This window comes from Pleuronectes platessa, chromosome 6 (assembly GCF_947347685.1).
Source record: "Pleuronectes platessa chromosome 6, fPlePla1.1, whole genome shotgun sequence".
Classification (NCBI taxonomy): domain Eukaryota; kingdom Metazoa; phylum Chordata; class Actinopteri; order Pleuronectiformes; family Pleuronectidae; genus Pleuronectes; species Pleuronectes platessa.
The window spans coordinates 8,416,058-8,438,878 of record NC_070631.1 but is presented as its reverse complement, the minus strand read 5'-3'; the positions used below and the strand labels follow the sequence as shown (position 1 = coordinate 8,438,878).

The 22,821-nt window shown below is 45.8% G+C and overlaps 2 protein-coding genes across 5 annotated transcripts in view; both read left to right on the top strand.

Moving 5' to 3' along the window:
- The window catches only part of tmcc1a (transmembrane and coiled-coil domain family 1a), a 42,489-nt gene extending 35,002 nt beyond the window's left edge, over positions 1-7,487 (top strand). For all 4 annotated transcript variants that reach the window (XM_053424059.1, XM_053424058.1, XM_053424061.1 and 1 more), the window contains 4 exons: positions 959-1,216; positions 1,384-2,075; positions 3,792-3,927; positions 5,226-7,487. In XM_053424059.1, coding sequence (XP_053280034.1) covers positions 959-1,216; positions 1,384-2,075; positions 3,792-3,927; positions 5,226-5,540 — 1,401 coding nt within the window. In that variant the 3' untranslated portion in view covers positions 5,541-7,487. The remainder of the gene's footprint in view (positions 1-958; positions 1,217-1,383; positions 2,076-3,791; positions 3,928-5,225) is intronic.
- A 1,111-nt stretch (positions 7,488-8,598) lies between these two features.
- plxnd1 (plexin D1) overlaps positions 8,599-22,821 on the top strand; it is a 63,513-nt gene continuing 49,290 nt past the window's right edge. The window contains exons 1-4 of the mRNA XM_053424057.1: positions 8,599-11,187; positions 14,143-14,319; positions 17,528-17,659; positions 19,121-19,221. Of these exons, the coding sequence (XP_053280032.1) occupies positions 9,973-11,187; positions 14,143-14,319; positions 17,528-17,659; positions 19,121-19,221 (1,625 nt within the window). The 5' untranslated portion in view covers positions 8,599-9,972. The remainder of the gene's footprint in view (positions 11,188-14,142; positions 14,320-17,527; positions 17,660-19,120; positions 19,222-22,821) is intronic.

Genomic DNA, 22,821 nt, shown 5'->3' with positions numbered 1-22,821 from the left:
TGTGTGTGTGTGTGTGTGTGTGTGTGTGTGTGTGTGTGTGTGTGTGTGTGTGTGTGTGTGTGTGTGTGTGTGTGTGTGTGTGTGTGTGTGTGTGTGTGGGGTAATAATTTATAATGGCAGGCCTATTTAACAAGCTGATTGCCAAGGTGAATAACACTAGACACGTGTATGTCTCTGTCCTCAGCTTGGACTCTGTCATGGTTCAGCAGCTCGTTTTATGTCTTTATTTTACGTGTGCCTGCTCAGTGATGAGAATGATAGTTTTGATCACCATCCCTTGGTGATGCATGACCAGCTCCAGCTGTTCTCACAGTGATCTTCCTCTGAGGTGTCAAGGAAATGAATCACACCGTCTGCCTGTGATTTGAAGGTGTGATGTTCATTATCTGCTCGGGTCGAATTTATCCACAGGTTTTGATAGAATACAGGAAAAACTCAATTTAGATAGCGTCTTTGATCTCTCTCCCCCCCCCCCCCCCCATGCTTTCTGGCCTTTTGACAAAATCAGGTCAGTATCTGAAAAGACAAATATTATTGATCTGTGAAACCATTGTAAATGTTAATCCAATATCCTGTCAGACTTGTCGATTATTGTCGCTCCCTGCTGCTGACACTGTTTTCCTTTTGTTCTTGTTTGTTTAATCAGGATAGCCAAGATTTGTGGATATTTCTAGATCCACACCTGGAAGTATTGAGTTTTGTTTTATTGAGTGGTTCTACTTTCTTTTCTTTGTAAATCCCTGAATGAAAAATGGAACATCCTCAATCCTTCCTCTTCACGCAAACTGACCACGAGTTTCCTTTTTACCCGCTCTCCTTCCAGGCTGAAATACAGAAGCCCCTTTTTCACTGTGTCAGCAAAATGACCTCAACATGTAATTCCTCATTCCATCTTCTGATCCTTTGCATAACCCCAATCTCTTATAACCCCTGCTCTTCTGCCGTGTTCTCGTTTCAGATCGACCGGCTGGAGGTGAGTGGGCTGGGCCAAACGCCACTTGCTGTGTCTTACGGGGCAGACGGTTCCTACCCAGTGGGCGAGGATAGCACCCCAGACCCGCAGCGCACCAAGCAGGCCATCGCCCAGCTGCAGCAGAAAATCCTCAAGCTTACAGAGCAGATTAAGATCGAGCAGACGGCGCGGGATGACAACGTTGCTGAGTACCTCAAACTGGCCAACAACGCCGACAAACAGCAAAGCACACGCATAAAACAGGTAAAAACTAAGAATTAATTCTACGAGACGTCAGCTGTGTGAAAGATTCAATCTTTTGCTTCTGTTTTGATTGTACCTAGAGTTTTCGGGGCAGATCTCCGTAAATATCAAGGTATAGTGTCATGTGCATTGCGCTCATTTATAAAGCCTTGTTCTGTGGCTGTCAGGTTTTTGAGAAAAAGAACCAAAAGTCGGCGCAGACCATCCAGCAGCTGCAGAGGAAACTGGAGCACTACCACCGGAAGCTGCGGGAGGTGGAGCACAATGGTATCCCCCGGCAGCCCAAGGATGTTCTGCGAGACATGCAGCAAGGACTGAAGGGTGTCGGAGCAAGAGTCACAGGCTTTAGTGAAGGGGTGGTTGACAGCGTCAAGGGCGGCCTGTCCAGCATCTCCCACGCCACTCACTCTGCTGCAGGGGCCGTCGTTTCCAAACCTCGAGAGATCGCCTCGCTGATTCGCCACAAATTCGGAAGCACTGAAGACATCCCCTCCCTCAAAGACTCTCTGGACGACCCCACGCTGGATGAAGGCGTGACAGGGGCAGGCGGACGTTCCCTGGGCAGCTCCGGGCATCACCTCCAGTCAAGTCCCAAGTACGGCAGCGAGGAAGACTGCTCCAGTGCAACGTCGGGCTCAGCTGGAGCCAACAGCACGACGGGGGCACCCGGGGGCCCGCCCAGTTCCAAGGGTAACACACTGGAGAGGAGTCAGAGCTCGAGCCTAGACATGCTGCTGCAGGAGGTGCAGGATCTGAGGGAGGGCCAGGTCCGGCTAGAGGAGGGCCTTGACAGCTTGAAGAGCCACTATCAGAGAGACTACACAGTTGTAATGCAAGCACTACAGGAGGAACGCTTCAGGTACAAAGAGAAAAGAGAACAATTATAAGTGTGTCACATATTTCTCGAGCATTACCAGTCAACACATGAAATCCCCTAAATGTCCAACAGTGTGTAACCAGGAAGGACTTCTATATTTAGAAAACCCTTTGAGCACTGATCATTCCTATCACTGTGTTATCTGAGGTATCATCTCAGGCAGAACTGCCCCCCCCCCGCCCCGCCCCCCCGCCTGTGCTCTGACAGCTCTTTTATCAAAGACAGCTCACAGTGGATAAAAACTAAACCTTGGACCTGGACCTCATCGGCAGAAACATGTAGAGCTCACGTGAAGTGCTGCCTTTATTTTCACTCTCAACACATATGTGCCAAGGTTACATTGACATTAATATTATATGTGTATCCTTCATAAACAGGATTGTTTTAGTGACTAACTCAGCTGCTCTACGTCACTCAAGCATTCATGTGTAGAGTGTTTAAATGTTTATCGCCTCTTCACGGGCATTTAAGAGAATTTTAGCCTTGTCGTTGTGAGACGGCAGTTTTACATTTACACTGTGAGCTTCTCACAACCTGCACAGTTCACCAGTGTCCTAAGTCTGAGGATCTTCACTGTTATTTCAGCCCTCGTCCCAGCTCTGCATAAAGACTCTGTGTGAGGCTTCTCTGGGCAGATGGCCTTAAAACAAACACGTTCACATTCCTACAGAATGTTCTGAGCAGAGGGCACAAGGATTAAGAGGGTCAGCAATGATAAGACAGGAAGTTATAATGAAAGAACATTTTCTTCCTAAAATGTCCATCTGAGTCCAGAGGATTCTGCTTTTGTCCTCTCAGACCAAAATAGTGGTGACCACTCAGGAGCTGTTTTCAGCCCACCCACAGGGAATCATCATTTATCAACCTATCACGTTGCTGTATAGCCCCTCTGGGACTTAATTCATCCCGAACCTAACTGAGAGGTGCCTTACATGTGACTCAACCAGGACTGAAAATATTTTTTTTGAATAAATTCTGAGCTGAATCAAAGAACCGATCAGAAATTATATAAAGAAATTAATTTAAAGGCATGACCATGGACTTTTTACTATTTTCTGATTTATTAGACACACCCAAGAAAATTGTTTTCACAAGATAATATTAAAAGTAAGCGGTTCTTTGCAGCGTGTGATGAACCTACTGAAATAATCAAATAATATAATACGTTAGTTTAGTGTATAAAAAGACTGATCAATTTGACGCCTTCAAAGAGAAACTGAAGTATTTCATTTGAAAACTAAAGAAATTTGAATAAATCAGATCCCACCACCCCACATTAAATGTATGTTGTATTCAAGTATACAGATCCTCATAATACCCGTGTGTTTAGTTACAATGTAACTAAAGTAATTCAGTCTAACATACACTGGGGCAGCCGTCTGTCTATTCTGGTCCTGTGTTGTCCGTCCAATTGTATGCGCCTGCCAGATTAAACAGCAGTATAGATCTATCTCCTCCTGCCTGGGCACTGCCCATTGGTCAGTCTCGTAATGCAGAGTCTCTGATTGGCCGGTTGGATCAGCAGATGAGTAAGCACGTCCTAATCTTGTCAGAGCGAGTCATCAGTAAGGTCAGGTGCCATGTGGTCAGATGCCTTCAGGGTCTGTTTTCTGCTAATTCCTGCATGTGGCTCTTTGTTGAGGCTAATTATCCCACCGACTCTCACGTGCCTTTGGGTCCTTGTGTCTGTGTGTTCAGGTGTGAACGTCTGGAGGAGCAGCTGAACGACCTGACAGAACTTCACCAGAATGAGATCCTGAACCTCAAACAGGAGCTGGCCAGCATGGAGGAGAAGATCGCCTACCAGTCGTATGAGAGAGCCAGAGACATCCAGGTTTGTGCATCAGGTCAACAAGCACATCTATTTAAATGTGTCAAATCGTATTTGTACTATAAAATGTAAATGGACACATGATTAGCTGCATGTTTTAAAGAGTATTTTATCTGGTAAAGTATTTGCGGAATGAGATGTGTTCATGTTGAAGGTCAAGTACAAACGACAAGGCACATGACATTTCAGATGTATTTAATAATGCACTAACTGAATTTGGGCCTTTAGTCAAACAGGCCCTTCTGTTAATGTTATTGTCTTTTTACATTTTGTACAAACACAATAAACTGCTGAATGCACTCACTTGTTTGCATTAAATTAAAGGATAAACAAGTTATAATATTGGTAAATGCAGGAAAAAGCATAAATGAACCACTCAGATTAAAAAATAATTTTGACCGATATTTATCTATTGTTTTTTTTTATCGTAGATGTTTTTCAAAGTGGGATTTGTATCTTTGTAGGGTTGTTAATAATCCTCGTCAAGGTAACACTGAGTTACTGTGATAAGAAAAGTAACAAAAAAACATTTTGCAATGAGAGAGTTTGGATCATTTCATTTGCTGGTTGAAGTTTTCAGTAAATATCCTTATTATTTTCAGTATCCCTGCATGTCTTTAATAATCTTAATTCTCCTCAGACGAGACAGTCAGTGTCAGTTTTAGACTCAAGCTGAAACTTTGAGCTGGTCACACAACCCACAACACTTGCATGCATTATCTCATCTGTTTATATTGACACTTGAAACAGGAAGGGGAGACAGAATCCAGTCTTTCCATTGGCACGTCTGTTTGTTCAAAACAAAAGCATTTCCTTCCACATGACTCGTATTACTCCCGTCCTTCATGATGTTTATGAGGGCTCGGGTTTGTGTGTGTGTGTTTTTTTTTTTGCAGACAAGTGTGAAATGCATTTCCAGCTCAAGTTGCCCCCTTGCTACAGTTCCTTTCCCTGACAGCAGGGGGTGATAGTGTTCTATGAAATATACTCTGTGGTCACTTCATTATCTTTATTATGTTAACCTGTAAAGTTCAATTGAGCCATACATTTTGACTTTATGAGGATGATAGTTTTTAATTGACCCTATCAGAGAGATATCAATTTAAGTATATGTTTTTTAATGACACTTATAGTTTGCGGTGGAGTTGAACTTCAGGAGAATGAATAATAAAAACACATTCAATCTAAGCAGTCCTGCACAGTAAAGATAACACTGGGTGTCTAATGTGTTGTTGGTTTTGTTAATGTGTGTAGAGATTGGGACTTTGGTGACACTCTCTCTTCCTGTGTGTCCTCTGCAGGAGGCGTTGGAGGCCTGTCAGACCAGGATCTCGAAGATGGAGCTTCAGCAGCAGCAGCAGCAGGTCGTCCAGTTGGAGGGGCTGGAAAATGCCACGGCCAGGACCCTCCTGGGAAAGCTTATCAATGTGCTGCTGGCCCTTATGGCCGTCCTTCTGGTCTTTGTCTCAACTGTGGCCAACTGTGTGGTCCCCCTGATGAAGACACGCTCGCGGTCCCTCTCCACCCTCCTCCTCATCCTCCTGCTGGCCTTCTTGTGGAGGAACTGGGACGCTCTCTCCGGGTACACGCACCGCGCTCTGCAGCCACCGGGATGACCAGACCAACACCAGCACATGTTGCTTTGGAGATGTAACTGTAACCACAGTCATGCAGGATGTTTGCAGAACGTGACTGCCGTCGGGGTAGCTGTGGCCGGGCACTGGAAATTCGGCTGAGCACTTTCAGACACGCCCTGGAAATCAAGACAAAGTGGAGGAAACAGAGAACTGTTGGGAACACTTGTGATTTTACCTTAGGAAGGAAAAGACTGTTTACATTTTGAGATGAACTGCTGTGTTGTATCTCTCAGAGAATACAGCAACGTACTGTTTTTATCTTTAGCGTTTTAATCAATTATAATGTTATTATTTCTAATAATATTATTTTTTATTTTCTATGTTATTTTATTCAGTACCATGTAGCATTACACTCCTGTCACTCTACATGAAGGGGAGTTTAGTCAGGAAACACGGGGCTGGCGATTTGCTCCAAAAGACCCTTTTCAATTGTAGACATGCAAATGTGATGATGTGGTTGAGATGAGGAAGAGAACGCTCTCCTCGCTGTGACCGGTCGATTTGAACCATGGCTGAAAACCTTCCAGGGAGCTGCTCCTTTCTTGCTGTGATGAAATTGACTGAACCAGGCGTTTGGGTGTCATGATGACTAAAGACTGTTTTGAGCTTCCTCACATTTCTAATGACAAAGATGACATGCTTTTAATCGTTTCCTTTTCTCAAGTATAACAGGAAAAACTGTGTTGAATGGGGGATATGATAATGACTCATAAAGACAAAATGGAGTGAAGAGCTACGATGGGCTGCTCACACTAGAGACAGCACAAACACAGAGAGAACATCTGGTTATTGTCAAGCATCTGCCATAATTGCAACATGTGTACAATGCGGCATGTTTTCATTATGAAAAACTACGAAGGAACCATTTTTGCTTTTAAAAGCAATGGGGGAAAAAAGGTCATTGTCTCAGTAAAATTCATTTGCCGGAGTAATTTCCTCACCCTCCGGCCATATTTAATGTGATCAGGTTAGGGAAGAGAGACTACTGGTGCTTTTCCAGCTCCATCTCAGCTGGATCAGGAATGCTGCTGCTGCTGCTTCATATCCACAGTGCAAGTCATCTCCACTGCCACGCCAGTCCAATGCACACTGCCTGTTTGTGATACTGTGCTTTTTAACACTCTCCCTGCATTTTATCTCTGTAGCCATCCTTCTTTTTCTACGTGCACACCTTGTTATGGTGTAACCACCCAGTGCCAAACCCTAGTTACCCCAGGGATGCCTGCGCACCCGGAGGTCGGAAAAAGCTGAGGTGGCTCAGCAGGTTTAGCTTTTAGTCAGATCTGCCACGAATGTCTCGCCTGGATATCCAGAATGTATTGTTTTCAGGATTCACAATCTGAAGATGAACTTGACTCCAGATCCTCGGTCGTGTGTTTGCACCTTTGCTCCCCTTGAGTACAGTCTCCTCGGCTCAGCGTCCACTCCCTCTCTTCCTCGACGACTCAAGGACACGACGAGATGACCCGGCACATTTAATATTCCCACCTGCATTTCATTGCTTTCCTAACAGATTAGCGTGATCATTTGAACTGTACAGCTGCACTTTAGCACACTGCTAGATAACACATAGGTCAGACTGAGGCCAGAGAAACCTTTGATTGAGGCGTCATCAGTGGGATAAGAAAAGTTGACTCGGGTCAGGATCACTGTCGTCCTTGTCTAAAGCTTGAACCCATTCAGAGGAACATCTCAAAATGTCGTTCAAACCTAATTCCTCTCATGCAATTAAAACGGCAGGATGTGGATTTGTTCTCTGTCTTGATTTCTGCCGTCGTGGGGAGCAGTAGACAAAGTTGAGAGTGACTTGACCTTGGCTTGACCTTGAAGTATCTTTTATGATGTAGGGTTGTGTGCTAAACCACTCTAGTGCCTTCTGATGTCCTTTTCTAAGTGTGGAATAAATAAAAGTGCATTCCTGACTAACTCATGAGCTTTAAGTTTTTATTCAAAAGTTTAATTGATGCCCTCTTTATTGCCCTGTCTCTCTGTCTCCCTGTGTGTGTGTGTGGGTATTAATCATTTAAATAATGAGGTGAAGACATGTTTTATGGTTCTGTTAAGGTTAGGGTCAAGTAGTAACTATAGAGTAAGTCTCCAGAAAATCAATGTAATGTCCTCTGAAGCAATGGAGACATGACTGTGTGTTTTCCTGTGCTTATAGCTATGTGAGGACCATTTTAAGAATAGACCCTGGGAACATTTTGACCGGTCTTCACTTATTCAATCGGCTGTTTGAGGGTTAAGACTTGGTTTAAGGGTTAGAATTAGGTAAGGGTTAGTCTTTTAGTTTGGATGGTTAAGGTAAGGTTAAGGGGAATTTATTATGTCAATAAGTGTTTTACTAAGATATAAGTTTGTGTACATGTACAATTTACATTCTTTGTCTTGTATTCACTTGATGTGTTTTCCCCCAGTGGTTGAAAAGCTGTGTTTTGTTTGAGTGAGTGGTCTGTCGTGAGGAAGCTGGGGGTCGGAACACAAGGAGGTGTCACTTCTTATCAGGAAGGAAACAGGTTGGCTGGAAGGCCCCTCTAACCGCAGCCTGTAACTCCAAAAGTCAGAGCGGGTCACCTGGGACATTCTTTTCATTATAAACACAGTAGAGAGCATTTCCACCCCACTTACACATACACACACACAAACCTACAAACCCACAGCTTAATTCCGTTGACTGTCGTGTTTGATTGAGCAGCACCAAACCGCAGCGCGCAGTCACACCTCCCCGGTGATATCTGATGCTGACAGCTCTGACCCACACTGGGCCTTATCCCTGCAGGACCTCATGCACGCGCCCCCTCCTCACGGCACCGCACGGCTGAGGCTCACGCACGCACCCACCATTGAGTTTGTCATTGTGCGGTGCAGTTGAGGGGTCATTATGTTGCACTTTATCAGTGCACTTTCCTCCTTTTCTGCGCTGCCATATTCGATGCGCATGGCTGTGCGCCAAGGTAAAGACGGCGCGCACTTATCTGCCTCGTAGTGAAAGCTGCAAGTGACTGGGTGGGAGAAGAGAGAGTGAGCGAGTCCCCAGAGGAGCGCACAGTAAATAGGCACAGGCGATTGCGCACGATTTAGCATCAACTTTAATTAGTGCATGTATTCAGAGGATCGCTGGCAAACTGATTAATTCAGTGTCTGACACGTTCGTGGTCTTTTTCCTAATTTCTATTCAGAGTTGCGAGCATATGCGCGCACACTCCAACCAAAGACAAAAAGGAAAAAAACGCTCGCCATATTCGTGAATTTTTGAGTGGGGGGGCGCATGTGTTGCGCTTGAATATTTATGAGGTGCAGCTCGCGAGAAAGGCTTGTGTGTGTGTGTGCGTGTGTGTGTGTGTGTGTGTGTGTGTGTGTGTGTGTGTGTGTGTGTGTGTGTGTGTGTGTGTGTGTGTGTGTTGGAGAGATGAATGTGAATGTCAAAAACCGGAAAGTTGTGCTGATGTGCCCATCTGGTTGCACTTTCACGCTGCTTACCGAGCCGTGTGTGCCCAAAAGACGGAACCCTCCGGATCTGCAGAACTAATCTGAGCGAGCCGGGGGACTGGGGAGCGCAGGAGGTGGGACCATGACCAACCATTAACCCCGAGATGAGCTGAACCACGCAGGGGCGGAGAGGCATCAACCGACACCGTCTTGAAAGGAAAGAGTGCGGTCATTACGACCTCACATGGAACCACGAGTTCACGTTATAGCTGCATCACGTTCATGCGTAAATTAAGGGTAATGAAGGTACATGGTCCATATGACTGTTGTGGTTTGATGACAGCAGATTTAAAAAAGAAACTAGAAAAGCTACATTTAGGGAAAATCTGGAGTAAAACCGTATTGAGTTGTGTCTAATGATCACAACAGATCTCTTTGATAACAGCTGGCACAATAGAGGAGGAGATGCCACTCCCCAAAGTTGGTGCGCCTGTTCCCAGTTCGTCTTAGTAAACCCATGACATCTGTAGTAAAGTGGAGTTTATATACTTAGAAAAACGATAAATGTTTTAAAATCAATTCATAATAAAGCATAAACTACTAAAAAACGATTTCTTTAAGTCTAAGTCACATCTGTGGAGGAATAACATTGTGCGTAAATATACGTGCAAATCGTCTTAAACTATATTTTCCTTCGTTATTCTATTGTTCAAAGATCATAAAGATGTCAGTGGCTCAGCATTGTGGCTCAGTGCGCCTCGGGAGAGAGGCTGCTGAGCTGCACAGTGGGCAGAGGGGGACAGACAGAGGAGGCAGCCTGAAAAAGGAAGCACGACTCGCTTATCGCGTCATTCTGGGCTTAGGCGTTGAGCAGGAAACAGCCTTTCCTCTCGGATTGTCGCAGTAGGAACAAACACACATTTTTGTCTTTGCTCAATGCACCCCTCGGCACAGAACACGCGGAAGCCGGTCAGAAGGAAAAATGCCTCCTTCGATAGAGATAGCTGTTCTGCTCCTCGGCGTCCTGGCGCTGGAGACGCACCGGAGAGCCAGCGCGCTGCACATCCAACAGGCGTTCCCGACTCCAAACCACACCAATAACTTCGTGGTGGACCCGGTGTCCAGGAGGGTCTACCTGGCCACCGTCAACAGCGTCTACCAGCTGAACGGCAGCCTGAGCGTCGAGGTGGAGAAGAGGACCGGACCGGTGGAGGACAACCTGTTGTGCCATGCGCCACAGCTCCCCCAGGCTCCGTGTGAGCATCCCAAATCCCTCACCGACAACTTCAACAAGCTGCTGAAGCTGGACCGAGAGCAGGGGGTGGTGGTGGTGTGTGGGTCCGTGTACCAGGGCTTCTGTGAGCTCAGGAAAATGGAGAATATTTCCGAGATAGCGGTAGAGTTCCCACCCCAGGGCGAGAAGACCGTTTTCCCCAGCATGCTCAACATCGCCGCCAATCACCCCAACGCATCCACGGTGGGGCTCATCTTCAAGAGCCACGGGGGAAACACCCGGTTGCTGGTCGGGGCCACGTACACCGGGGCTGGTACCCAGTTTTTCCCCAAGAACCACAGCAAGGAGGACCTGCGCTTTGAAAACACCCCGGAGATCGCCATCCGCTCCCTGAACATCAAGGACCTATCCAGACTTTTCACCTATGACATTAACCCCTCGGAGGACAACGTGTTCAAGATCAAGCAGGAGGTTAAAACCAAAAACAAGCTGAACTTCGTGCACGCCTTCATCCAGAAGTCTTACTCCTACATCGCCTTCAATAACGACGCGAAGCTGGGCCACAAGGAGAGCCAGCCCAACAGCATCCTCGCCAGAATATGCCTGGACACCGACAACTCCCGAAAGTCCTCCGGGCCGGAGAGCAAGAAGCTGACCGAGTCCTACATCCAGATGCCGCTGCAGTGTGGATATAACGGGAACATTTACAACCGGCTGCTCTCCGTGTACCCCGCGGAGATCCACGCCGAGGACGCGCAGGACGCAGAGCCCTACCTGTTCGGAGTGTTTTCCAGACAGACCGACCGAAAGTCTGCTCTGTGCGCCTTCAAGGTGGCAGACATCGAGGAGGAGATCCGAATGGGCCGAAGGAACTGCTCCAACTCTCCCAGCAGCGATGTTCAAGTGCTGGACAGCGTCATCCAGGGCTCCGGGGCAGCCTGTATCCAGAAGGGAAACCTGTTGGTAAGAACCATAAATCTGTTTTATATTCCTCCACGTATGAAGTTTGTACAAGGACCATAAATCTGTTTTATATTCGTCATCGTTTGAAGTTTGTACAAGGAGGACAGATCTTTTATAGTCAACATACAGAAATATTAAATAATTATAAGGAACATTGATCTATTTTATAAGTCAACATCTAGAAATATTAAATGAAAAGTTTGGATAAAGAGCGTAGATCATAACTTTGAGAAATATTAGATATGTATTTCCTATAAGGAGCATAGATCTATTTTACTTAAGTCCAAATACAGAACTACTAAATATTAAGTTAGTTTAAGGACCACAGATGTGTTTCATTATTATCAACATATAGATACATTAAATATGAAGTTCAAGATTTTGTGTTATTGAGTGTTATCAGCTTCAATTTAACAGTAAAATAGGAATAAATTAATAAATTGAGATAGTTCCACTTGACTGAAGTTTTCCATTAACAATCATCAGTATCTTGATGGAGCAGAACATATTACAACAAGGGAACAATAGACCATCAGAATCTTCACCCTATAGCTTTATTATGTGCTTTGATTTCGTGTTACCTGCGGGTTCAATATAAATACACCAACACTGAAAGCCTGGAGATTAAAAAAAAAAAATGAAGAGATTTGTTTATTTGTCACCCTTTTTATGAGCTCTGCTTCAACAAACCAGAGTCACAGTGGTTATTCAGCCAATAAACCTGCTTCGGGCTCTGATTTATTAAACCTGTGGCTCTCTCCAGCTGTTCAGGCTGTATGAAAGAAGCAAACCACACTCATGCGTCCGCTCGACACTTTCCATTTGTGCTGGCGAGCAGTTGTCCTCCCTGCAGCCCCCGAGGCTCATGAGTTGGAGAGGGGATCTCTTATGTCACGAGTAGAGGTCATGATCGTTGGAATGGATGCTCCGGAGCCACATCAGAGGTTGTGGGAAGGGTGAGACTCCTCTCACATCCAGCAGCTCCCCCTCGTATCAAATATGAAGGGAAGGAAGGGGTCAATAGTTTACAATGTTTTTTTTCTCAGTTAAACCTCAGACATCTTTTCTTTCTTTTTTTTTTCTATTGAGTCTGTGCTGCAAACTACAATTCAGCCTCAGATTTATCATAGTGGATAATACATAGCAACTTATATTGTCTTGTGTTTTACATGATTTCCACTCGCAAACACAACAAAACCTCCATCCATTACCCGTACCACTTACCCTTTAACCCTCTGGAGTGTGCAGTCGTGCTGCGTGTGATCGAATCGCATGATGGGTCTTGTTTGTTTTTGGCTTCAATATAATGATCCTGAAATCAAAAGCATTTTAAAACAGCCAAAGAGGGTTAAGAGCCACGGGGGGTGGGGGGGGCTGGATCCAATCCCTGCTGACACAGGGCTAGAGGCGGGGGTGCATCCTGGACAGGTCACCAGTGTATCACAGGGCCAACACACTGAAACAAGCATCCATTCACAATTACAAGTCTCAATTTAGCGTCTCCAATTAAAATAACCCCAAATCTGCATGACTGAGGGAGGCTGCCCTGGGGGAACCCACGCAGACATGGGATTCCAACCTTCTCGCTGTGAGGTGACCACTGCACCACTGTGGCACAAAACATCCCTCCTGAAATTTAGCACTCTCCACTGTATTTGTCCCCTCGGTTTTCCCTGGTCGGAGGTGGATAATGAAGGCAAGGGTGGCCCTCAGTGGAGCGCATACCTCCGCCAAGGCCCAACGGTCCCATTAAATTCAATCAAGCTGCACCAAATTTCACACACTCATGGGTATCAGTTCCCTTAATGTGTCTGCTTTTTTTAAATCAATGAATTATTCCTAGTGAAAATGTTAAAAAACAAACTTCCTATCTCACAACGTTTCAGAAAGTGAAAAAAAAGTCCTCGATCTGCCCCCGGATCTGGATCCACACCAAAACTTTATGGGTTACTTCCTGTTTTTTCGGAAAAAATCTGTGCCGTGGTTTTTTCAGTAATCTTGCTCACCAACAAACATACCAACCAATAAACAAACGGTCGGGGGGTGAAAACATAAACTCTTGGTTGCTTGCCCCAGTTTCATAGGAATGCAGTGAAATTCCCTCTTTTCATTGTGCTGGCTGGGACTGACAGAGCTGAGGTCAGAGGCGCCTGTCCTGTGCCACTGTGCCGTCAGGTCACAAAGTCGCCCTCCTGGCTGGCACTTGTTGTCTGTGGCCCCGGGGGCCGCTCCTCCCGTGACCTGCTTACTGAATACTATCTCAGTTGGCCCACAGGCCTTCCTACCGCAGACAAATGCTCAGTTCAAAGTGGTTTAGAGTAGATTTCTCCTGTTCTCACTGCAAAACAGCCTACTTACCCCTCAACAGAACGAGTTAGTCTTTCTTTGGTTCAGCATTTTTCTCGCCGTGACCACTGATATTTGATGTTTTTTGTGCTCCACAATCCGGGGGGGCGAGCACGGAGGGACAGCCAGACACAATTTATGATAAGAGAGACGAGGCCGCGAGCGGAAGGGCCCGTGGGAAACGACTCTACAAATATCCACTGCGCTTAATTCTTCTTCTTTTTCCCCCCCCGCCTGCCTCTGTGTGCTCTAAAATATTCAGAGAATTCCCTATAGATCCATGTGCTCATCCAAGCGTGCCACTAATGTTTTATCATTGCCTGCCGAGGATTTGACAAAAGCAGAGTCTTATGAGTGTTGAAGACCCTTGTAAGCCCTTTTCAAGTATTCACTGAGATGTCTAAAAAGTGATTTAGAAGAATGTGCGGCACCGTTGTGATAGCTGCTATCAGTTCCTGTTTTCCACTTCACTTTCATCGCACAGCGCTCTTTTTGTGCTTTGTTCTCGCCTGTTTTCTAATCTTCATGGCGTGCTTCTCTATGAAAGCTGAAGAGGACTGATCTCTCTCTCTCTCTCTCTTTCTCTCTCTCTTTCTGGTCACGTTACAGTTGCAGCCAGAGCAGCTGGACTGCGGCGCGGCCCACCTGCAGCACCCACTCGCCCTACGGAGGCCCCTGAGGTCCATTCCCCTGTATGAATACCCGGGCCTGAGCTCAGTCTCGGTGGACAATGTACACGACCACACGGTGGTTTTCCTGGGAACCGGTAATGGACGACTTCGTAAGGTGAGACACATGTCTACACACACGCACACACACACACACACACATAATGGGTCAATGCAGAACAGAGTTAATATTGTTAATGTGATCGGGCCCTGCAGCGTGGAAAAAGCTATAACAGTAACGACGTTGTGCCGCTCTGATGTGGCGGCTGAGACTTTCAATAAACCAAACTCAGGTGTGCGATGAAACACTCAGAGCCGCGGCAGAACAAGGGGGAACGTCTGCTTTCCTCTGATTGGCTCTCAGCACCGTCATCACCCAGCCCCCCCGGCTCCGCTCATCCATGACCCATCAGTGAGCCATCTATAATCATGCGGTCCAACGTTCCTCGGGTTTGGTTATTGTTTGAGGAATCACCAGGAAGCTGTTTAACGAGATCCGTATGAGCCGGTCCTTGTGTTGGTCTGCGACCTCAAACATCTGCAGTCGGTCCGTCTTGTGAAAACCTTCCCGGTCTAATTAACAGCATTCCTTAATTTTCTTTCTCAGCCACATTCCTTGTCACCCCCGACTGGGCTTGGTAGGCAGCGGCCTGCCTGCGAGCGCCACAAGCTTCTTCTCAGCTGTCTGCGGGAACAACATAAACTCCGACAGCTTTCTGGCCCTATTGTGTTGCCCGGTCCCTTTAACGATATTAAAACCATTCTGCTACAGGGTGTTTTGCTTCGTGCTGCTCAAAGAGCTCATTGTTTTTCCTTCTCCCTGATGAAGGTCCTGCATTTGCCCCAGCTGAGTGCTACAATAATTGTTTAAAATGGTTTATACCCATCGCACAACACGGGTCGGGATGTTGTGAGCCGCAGTGTGCTTGTGTGCGTCTGTTCCCCTGATTGCAGGTCTCACTGTGTTCCTAGGTGCGTGACTCAGTCTGTGGGCCAGTGCAAGTGGCTCAGTGATTTCACGTGTTTACGCAGATGAATGCAGACCCTGTGATTATGGGCTATATGTGTGTTCACTCCGCATGTGTTGCAGCCTTGTTATATAGGCAGCAGGGTATTTCTGTGACCTTGGGCAACAACACGAACTGGGCTTTTTAACTTTATGTGCCTTTCTTTGTTTGTGAGTTTATGTATGTATCTGTGTGTGTGTGTGGTTGTGTGTGTGTGTGTGTGTGTGTGTGTCTGTGGGTGTGCATGCCCCGAGGATAGAGCTGTTACAGAGGTTAATGGTGCTGTTAGTGTGTGTAATGTGATTCTGACTGTGACTTTGGCTCAGGCTAAACACGGGGGAACAGTGGTCGAGATTAAGTTAGGCCTCTTTCACTGTCTTTCAGAGGGCCCTCAGTGAAGTAATTTGTAATTACATGCATTTTTTAATGAAGTCTCCCCCTCCCCATTACAGCTGACTTCCATTTTCTGCCTCTCGCAGCGTCCGCCTTTATCTCGCTCGCTCTTGTCCAATTTGACTCCCTCAGACAGTCCCCCCCCCCCCCCCCCCGCGGCTCCTCGGTTCATCGCCTCCCTGTCTGCTCGTCTTTCCTAAGCCTCAAATATATAAGAGAAAAGACCCTTTAATTCGTATCGCAAACAAACACACTTCATCTCTTTATCTCTCTTGTTCTCTCCCCCCCGCCCCACCTCCATCTGTCTTTATTCTCTCTCCTTAACACACAGGTACACACACAATCACTCACTCACACACACACACAGGCGCGCGTGGAGAATGAGCGCACAGCAGCTGAGCACTCCTCGGTTGAATAGGGGCTTTCATCTGCAGACAGATAGACAGGGAATGAAGTCAGAGTGACCTGCCAGTGCAGCAGGTGCTTCATTGGTTGACCTGGTGGCCGACCCTGCCCCACTTCTCTCCTCTTCTCCTGCTGCCATTCAGCTCCCGTCCAGGTGTGTGGGCTGCTGTTTACTCACTCCTCACTGTGACTCCCTGCTCATGTGTTTGCAGTCGCCGGGGTGAGGGGTGAAGACATAGCACAGCTGCTTGCTATCTCCAAGGGAGGAGAAGTGTGTGTTTGTGTGTATGTGTGTGTGTGTGTGTGTGTGTGTGTGTGTGTGTGTGGACGGTTGGGTGGTGTTAGACAAAAAGGACAGCTCTATTTGGAAGCTGAGATAATGCCTCTCAACACAAGCCAATGGTTTACTAAGCTTATGTCTGCTCTGGTTTAACAGTAACTAGCACGTCTCAGTGGGTGGTGATAGTTTTGTCCTCTGTGTGTGTGTGTGTTTGTGTGTTTGTGTGACAGTGTGTTTGTGTGTTCAGCGGATGGAGGAGTCACACAGCCTGTGCTTGTCGCTGGATGCTGGTCAGTTTGCCAGTTCCTGCAGGATGTCTCTGACCCGACAATTCGCAGAAATAAGAGCTTTCACTGTCTGCGTGACAGGAAGTCTCACTCAGTACTGTTTGTTTTTCTATGCAGCTTTGTGTGTGTGTGTTTGTGCATTCGTGACAACATGCCACCCATTTTATTCTCTTGAGCTGTTGGAAGGCCGGTGTGTAGATAAATCACTGCTTGGGGGGGGGGGACTAGATAAGGCCCATCGCTTGAACAAAGGACCAAAAAATACTTTGAATTTAAAGTTTATAATGCACTCAAATAATACACTAAATCTGACGGATCTATTCTTCATTAAGAACCATGAATTATCCCTGGGAAAATGGTGAACATGGTGAAAAATGTAACTCCTTATCCCGATCACCACCAAAGTTGAATGGGTTCTCCCCTGACACACAATGCATCCTTCCACCAAGTTTCATGGAAATCCGTTGAACTTTTTTGTGTAACCTTGCTCAAAAACAAAAAACTGGTGGAGGTAATGAGTTTTGGTCCCGTCTCGTGTGTCTCAGTCAGGTTCAGAGGAGCTCCGGTGTGAGAGATTATATTTATCTCATAACACATCAGTTGTTCACAGCAGTCGTCTCAAACCTTCGAGGAGTGATGATGATGTGACAGTTGCTGGCGTGAATCCCCCGCCGAACCAAGGTGGAGGAGGTGAACTGAATATCTGATCTGATGACGTGTTGCTAAGCGAGACATCTGCCCCGTGAATCTGCTGTGACCGAACGCACAAAACACGACTGTGCTACATTGAGCAAGTCTCAATAATTGGCAAATTCTGTGCGAGTGTGAAGCAAGCCGCCGCTCAGTCGACTTTTCCTTGTACAGATTTTCCCCTTAGAACGTATTTGTTTTGCATCTGCTTCCAATTCTGCAACTCCAACCTCTGTCCTCTGCTCTGATGTCTGTGTTCCACAGCTGACCCTCCTGGCGAACATGACCTTGGCCAATCAGTGGACGCTGAAGCTGCCGGCCGGCGAAGCCGTCCATCACATCATGACCTTCGACCCAAACGACAGGAACTTTCTATATCTCATGACCTCTCACCACGTAAGAATGTGAATGAAGACCAGGCTCCAGTTTCGTGCTGCTGGTTCTACCCACCTTTGATTTATTCATGTCGGCCTAAAGGAGCGATCACACCTCATTTCACATTCCTCCTCCATTTAGCTGAACACAGGCCTTCAGTGCTGCTGTTCTCAACCAGCGTGTCTATAGCAGTCATGCTCCTGACAGGATGTGGCTGCACCTGATTGTCGGTTGACTGTAGTGAAGCCGAGAACTGATGGTCTGTTGTGCTCACTGATAAGATGAAGCTCTTTTCAGACACTGACGTGGCAAACACCAGGATCCATTGTGTGCCGTGTTGCAACACACACTGCTATTATACATAACCCTTAACAGTAAAGTTATTATCTGCAACATATGCATTGAATCAAAACACATTTTTGATCCCGTTTGTGATAAACTTCTTTCAGCAGACGCCTTTATATGTTATAATTTTCTCTTAGTTAAATTTCTTTATCAGTTCAATCCGCTTGCCTATGTTTACGTACAATTTGAGTTCGTTGGCTGCACCATAAACAGTTCCATCAGGAGAAACTCCGGCTTTAAAAATTAAATAAACTTAACGGCATGAGAACAGATCTAAGCTTTGACATCAACCACACGATTGGTGGCTTAAGATCATGGCAAATTCTGATTGGACGACCAAAAACATCCAAGAATCAGCTGATTACCCAAGGCGGGGAGCGTGAGGGAGAATTGTGAACGAACCGGAAGTTTCATATACACCAGGAGCTGCCTACAGATTTCTGGGACACGTAGTATTAAAGTGCACTTGCAGATACCAAGTGTGTCACCAAATCAGCCAGGACTGAAACTGTATGTGTTAAATAATATATTGTTACGCCCCCACCACTAACATCACCTATTTTTAGCAGGTTATAAATACTTAAGAGGCCCAACTGGTTTAAAACACACTTTAAAGTATTGTATATATATATATGTGTGTTTATTTGTAGAGTGGAGGCTGGTGTATATACAGATAATGACTGACAGTGTGAAATATCATATAAGGAGAGGTCACCCTTTTTGACAAATATACTACATTTACAAATACTTAAAATGTTATGGTACAGGCTTACAACTGCATTAGAGCGTGTTATACTGTTATTGGTTATAAACGATAAATGTGTGATTCTCAGACGTGTGTAGGATCAGAACTAATGTCAGAAAAGGATGATTATGTTTTTCCCAGATCTGAGGATGACATCTTTTATTTCCTTGTTTAAAAAAAATGTACAGTCCAAAACCTCAAATACTCAATTTACAATGACTTACGATTCAAGGTCTGTGTATTTGAGAAGCTGCAACCAGTTCTAAAAGAAAGAATGTAAAAACTTGATGAATGTTCAGGTCGGCTCTTTAGGCACTCGCTCTGAGCTCGTGGTTTGATGTGATGTTGAGTTTTAAACTGTTTGCATTCTGTCTGTGTGCCGTGGTGAGCAGATGCTGAGGGTGAAAGTGGCTGATTGTGACCAGTGGAAGAGCTGCAGCGGCTGTTTGGGAGCAAGCGACGCCCACTGTGGTTGGTGTACTTTGGAGAACAGGTATAAACACACACAAAGCACACACAGACACACACACACACACACACACACACACCGTTTTTGTCTCCCTATCTCCATATATCCAATTAGCCGTCTTCCTCGGACGTGTTCTCTGTCCCTCTCCTCCTCTCTTCTGCTGCCAGTAAAACGTAATTCAATCAAACGATCATACGTTTGTGCATCACACACATGCCATATGCTTTTTGACGTAATCTGCAGAGATAATGCGAACATGTTTGCTGCCTTTATTGCCTGGGTTTGAGCGGCTGGGGCCGTTTATACATGAATGATTGACTTAAGTTATTGCTCGTTGTGTGGCAGTAAAAGATCAGACCGATGGCAGAATAACAGGATTCGAGCTTGTCGTTTTGATGCTTTTAAGTGTTTGAATCGGTGAAACCACAGAGGCTCCTTTGCTGGTTTTCATCATCTTCATTCTCGATTTCAAAATTTGTTGCCTGGCTGAATGAGTCTTGGCAGCATCAGGGTGTATTTTGGGGTTTGGAAGGCTGCCCCTGGACCGAGCTGAACTGATTTGCTTTTCATTAGGCCTCAGACTGGGGGACTCACATCATTGTTTTGGAGCAGTCTCTCGGTTCTTTGGTAGTTTGGGGCGGGAGTGACAGGCTGGGAGCGCCCGGCCAGTAGTGACTTGGCTGAAGTGTTACAGCGAGCAGGCGAGAGAGCGTGCTGTGATTAATGTGGCTCTGTCAGGACTGGCTCTGCCGCTCCGGGTTCGCTGGCTTTCAGGGAGAATATGTGTGGTGATGAGCTGTTTGTTTGTGTGTTGTTTTGTCTGCGTGCGCATGTGTGTGTTTATGTATGTGTGTGTGTGTGTGTGAGAGAGAGAGAGAGAGAGAGAGAGAGATGGTCGGTTGCTTGGTGATTAAAGCAGATCAGACAAGATAGTGAATTTTGTGATGAGTTGTGCTGCAGCTCTGGAGGCTCTGGCACTGCCAGCGGCCATTCAGAGCTGGAAGAGTGGAACTGATGAGAGTTGTGTGTTTGTGTGTCTCCGTGTGTGTGTGTGTGTGTGTGTGTTAGTGTGAGTGTGTTTGGTCAGACTGTGTCACTGTCAACTCCCTGTCTCTTCTCCTTATTTATCTTCCTGTCGTTTCTTTACCCCCTCTCTCGCTTCACTGCGTTTTCTGTACCCTCGTGATTCCCTCTCTGTCTTTGGCTCCTTCTTCTCTCCCCTGCCTTGCACTTGTATATCCCAGTAGCTTTCTGAATTTAGTTGTCCCTTTTCTCAAACTCCCTCGCTGCCTCCCTGCTCCTCGAATGCTCTTCCCCTAGTGCCCTTGTGCTCCTCTCTATCCCTCTACAAAGGAGCGTTGATTGTGATGATGGCAGTGGGAGGGCGAGTGCACACTGGCTCTTTTGACAAGGAAATGTCAAAGTGTGTAAGTCAGAGTGTGTGCGGCGTTATCTGGCTCCTGAAGGCCAGGGAGCTGATGTCATGGGTGTGTATTTGTGTGTTTGATGCACTGTTTGGCCAGTCATGTCGGCCGCTGGGCTGGCGCTGTGGCCTCAGAGCCCAGGGGGGGATCAAGGAGGTCGATGTGTGGGGGTGGATGGTCTCCTCCCTCACCCCTCTGCATGATACAACCGAGTAGAGGGAGGGGAAAAGGACCACTAGAGAACTATCTGCAAATCTGTGAAGCCCCTACTGTCTCTGTGGGTGTCTGCTCGATTTTATGCATGGCTCTGACGTTTCTCAGCATGTCTGCATTTAGAGTGAGACATGAAAACATGTCTGGTCGCTTTGTGGAGTCTGCATTGTTGTCTGAAAAAAGAGAGAGCTACTTCCCTCTGCCAGAGATAAACTGAGTCCTTGATCACTCTTCGTGCCGGAGCTGGTTTAATCTGGCACATGTCACAAGAAAGCACTTTATTTTATCTTTATTTGAATCAAATTATGCATCATGTGCAGCTTTTGCTATTCACAAATTATCATGCCTAGCCGCGTGTGCTTTTCTCACAGTGACTTTGTGTGTGTCTGTGTAGTCTGTGTGTGTGTGTGTGTGTGTGTGTGTGTTTGCACGTGTGGTTCGGAGCTCATATGTTCTCCTGGTGTTAACAGTCTTGCCGGCTTCGCACCTTATCTGACGTACAGACACTCAGGAGGTGATGAGTTTTCTCGGGTCATATTTTATCTGCATATATTAACTCTGTTTAGTTCAAGGAGCGGCTGAAAAAGCTTTTAAAGTCATTGTGCCACTGAGCCGCAGGTGAAGAGTGTATTTGTGTAAAAAGAAATTAAGTGAATGTATGAGTCCACTGCTGTGCTTGATCATAATGTGGCACATTAAGAACAAATACACTTGGTGCATTTACGGGCCAGTTGTTTGCTGTAGATGTTCATCTGAGACTGCATGTCTTTTTCTTTTGCCGACGTCAGAGGAAGATTCCTGGATGCCTGCTTCAGTTTATACCAACTTGCATTTGTTAGGTTTTCAGCGATTAAAGATAAAATCTTGAGTTTACTGGATAATCTAAATATATTCTTCAACATGGAAAACAAAGAAGACACCTTGGAGCCAGGGAGGAGGTTGTGTTTTTACTCCACGATTTCCAAATGAAATGCAGATGTATCTGCAAACACATACATATGTTTGATCTCAAAGATAGAGCTGGTTTATTGGAGATGAACATGAGCATCAAATGCTTTGTAAGATGTTTGCTTTGGTTTGATTTGTGGCAATTCATCTTTTGATTTTGTTGATTTAAAATGATTTTACTTTTACAAAGTTCACCACCACGTGTTCAGGTATACAGGACTTTGCTATAAGGTTACTACCTCAGGGCGGATTTGTTTTTTTCACACCTCTGTTTGAAAGCGAGATTGTGTTAACAGATTAACATTAAACCAAAAAGAATTGGCACGTTAAACTCTGTGGGGAGTCAGATATTTTGATTTCCTTTGCTATAACTTGACTTTACTGACTTGCTAGTTACTTTGGAGCTTTCTGTTCATCATGGTTGAGTTGCCATTAGCATGCTAACATTAGCTGCACAGCACAAAGTGGCATGGCACATGGGTCATCAACAAAAAGTTGGACAAGGCGATATGACATTAATGTTCTGTGAGAGTTTACGAAAATGAAAAGTGTTTGTCCTCTGTGGACCGTGAAAGTCTTTATAAACTTTGGTGCCAATCCATCTAAAAGTTGTGACTTTTCCGTCGGTTTAAAAAAAACAAAACAGGATCATTTTGGAAACTGCACTGAAACCCATGCATCATACTGACAGCAGCATCAAAACAATTCCATGAAACACCCAGCTACACTCTAAACATCTCTCAGGATGAAAATCAAATCAATACCTTCACGAACAGCATAATTTCGGCGCATTAGACTGTTTATCCTTGGACCCACTGTTGTGTGACCGTTGAGTTTGCTGAGAATGTGCTCAGAGTTTATGAGTTTGTTTTTGCGTCGAGGGGATTTTTTTTGTGGCCTGCAGCGCAGCCTCTCAGTTCTATTTTTAGCTCAGCAGCTGACCCCACGGCCCCTCTCAGTCCTTCTGTGCCGGCGGGACAGAGAATCTGGACGTTCACTCACTTCGGACACAAACACTAACACACGCAGGCCGACAGAC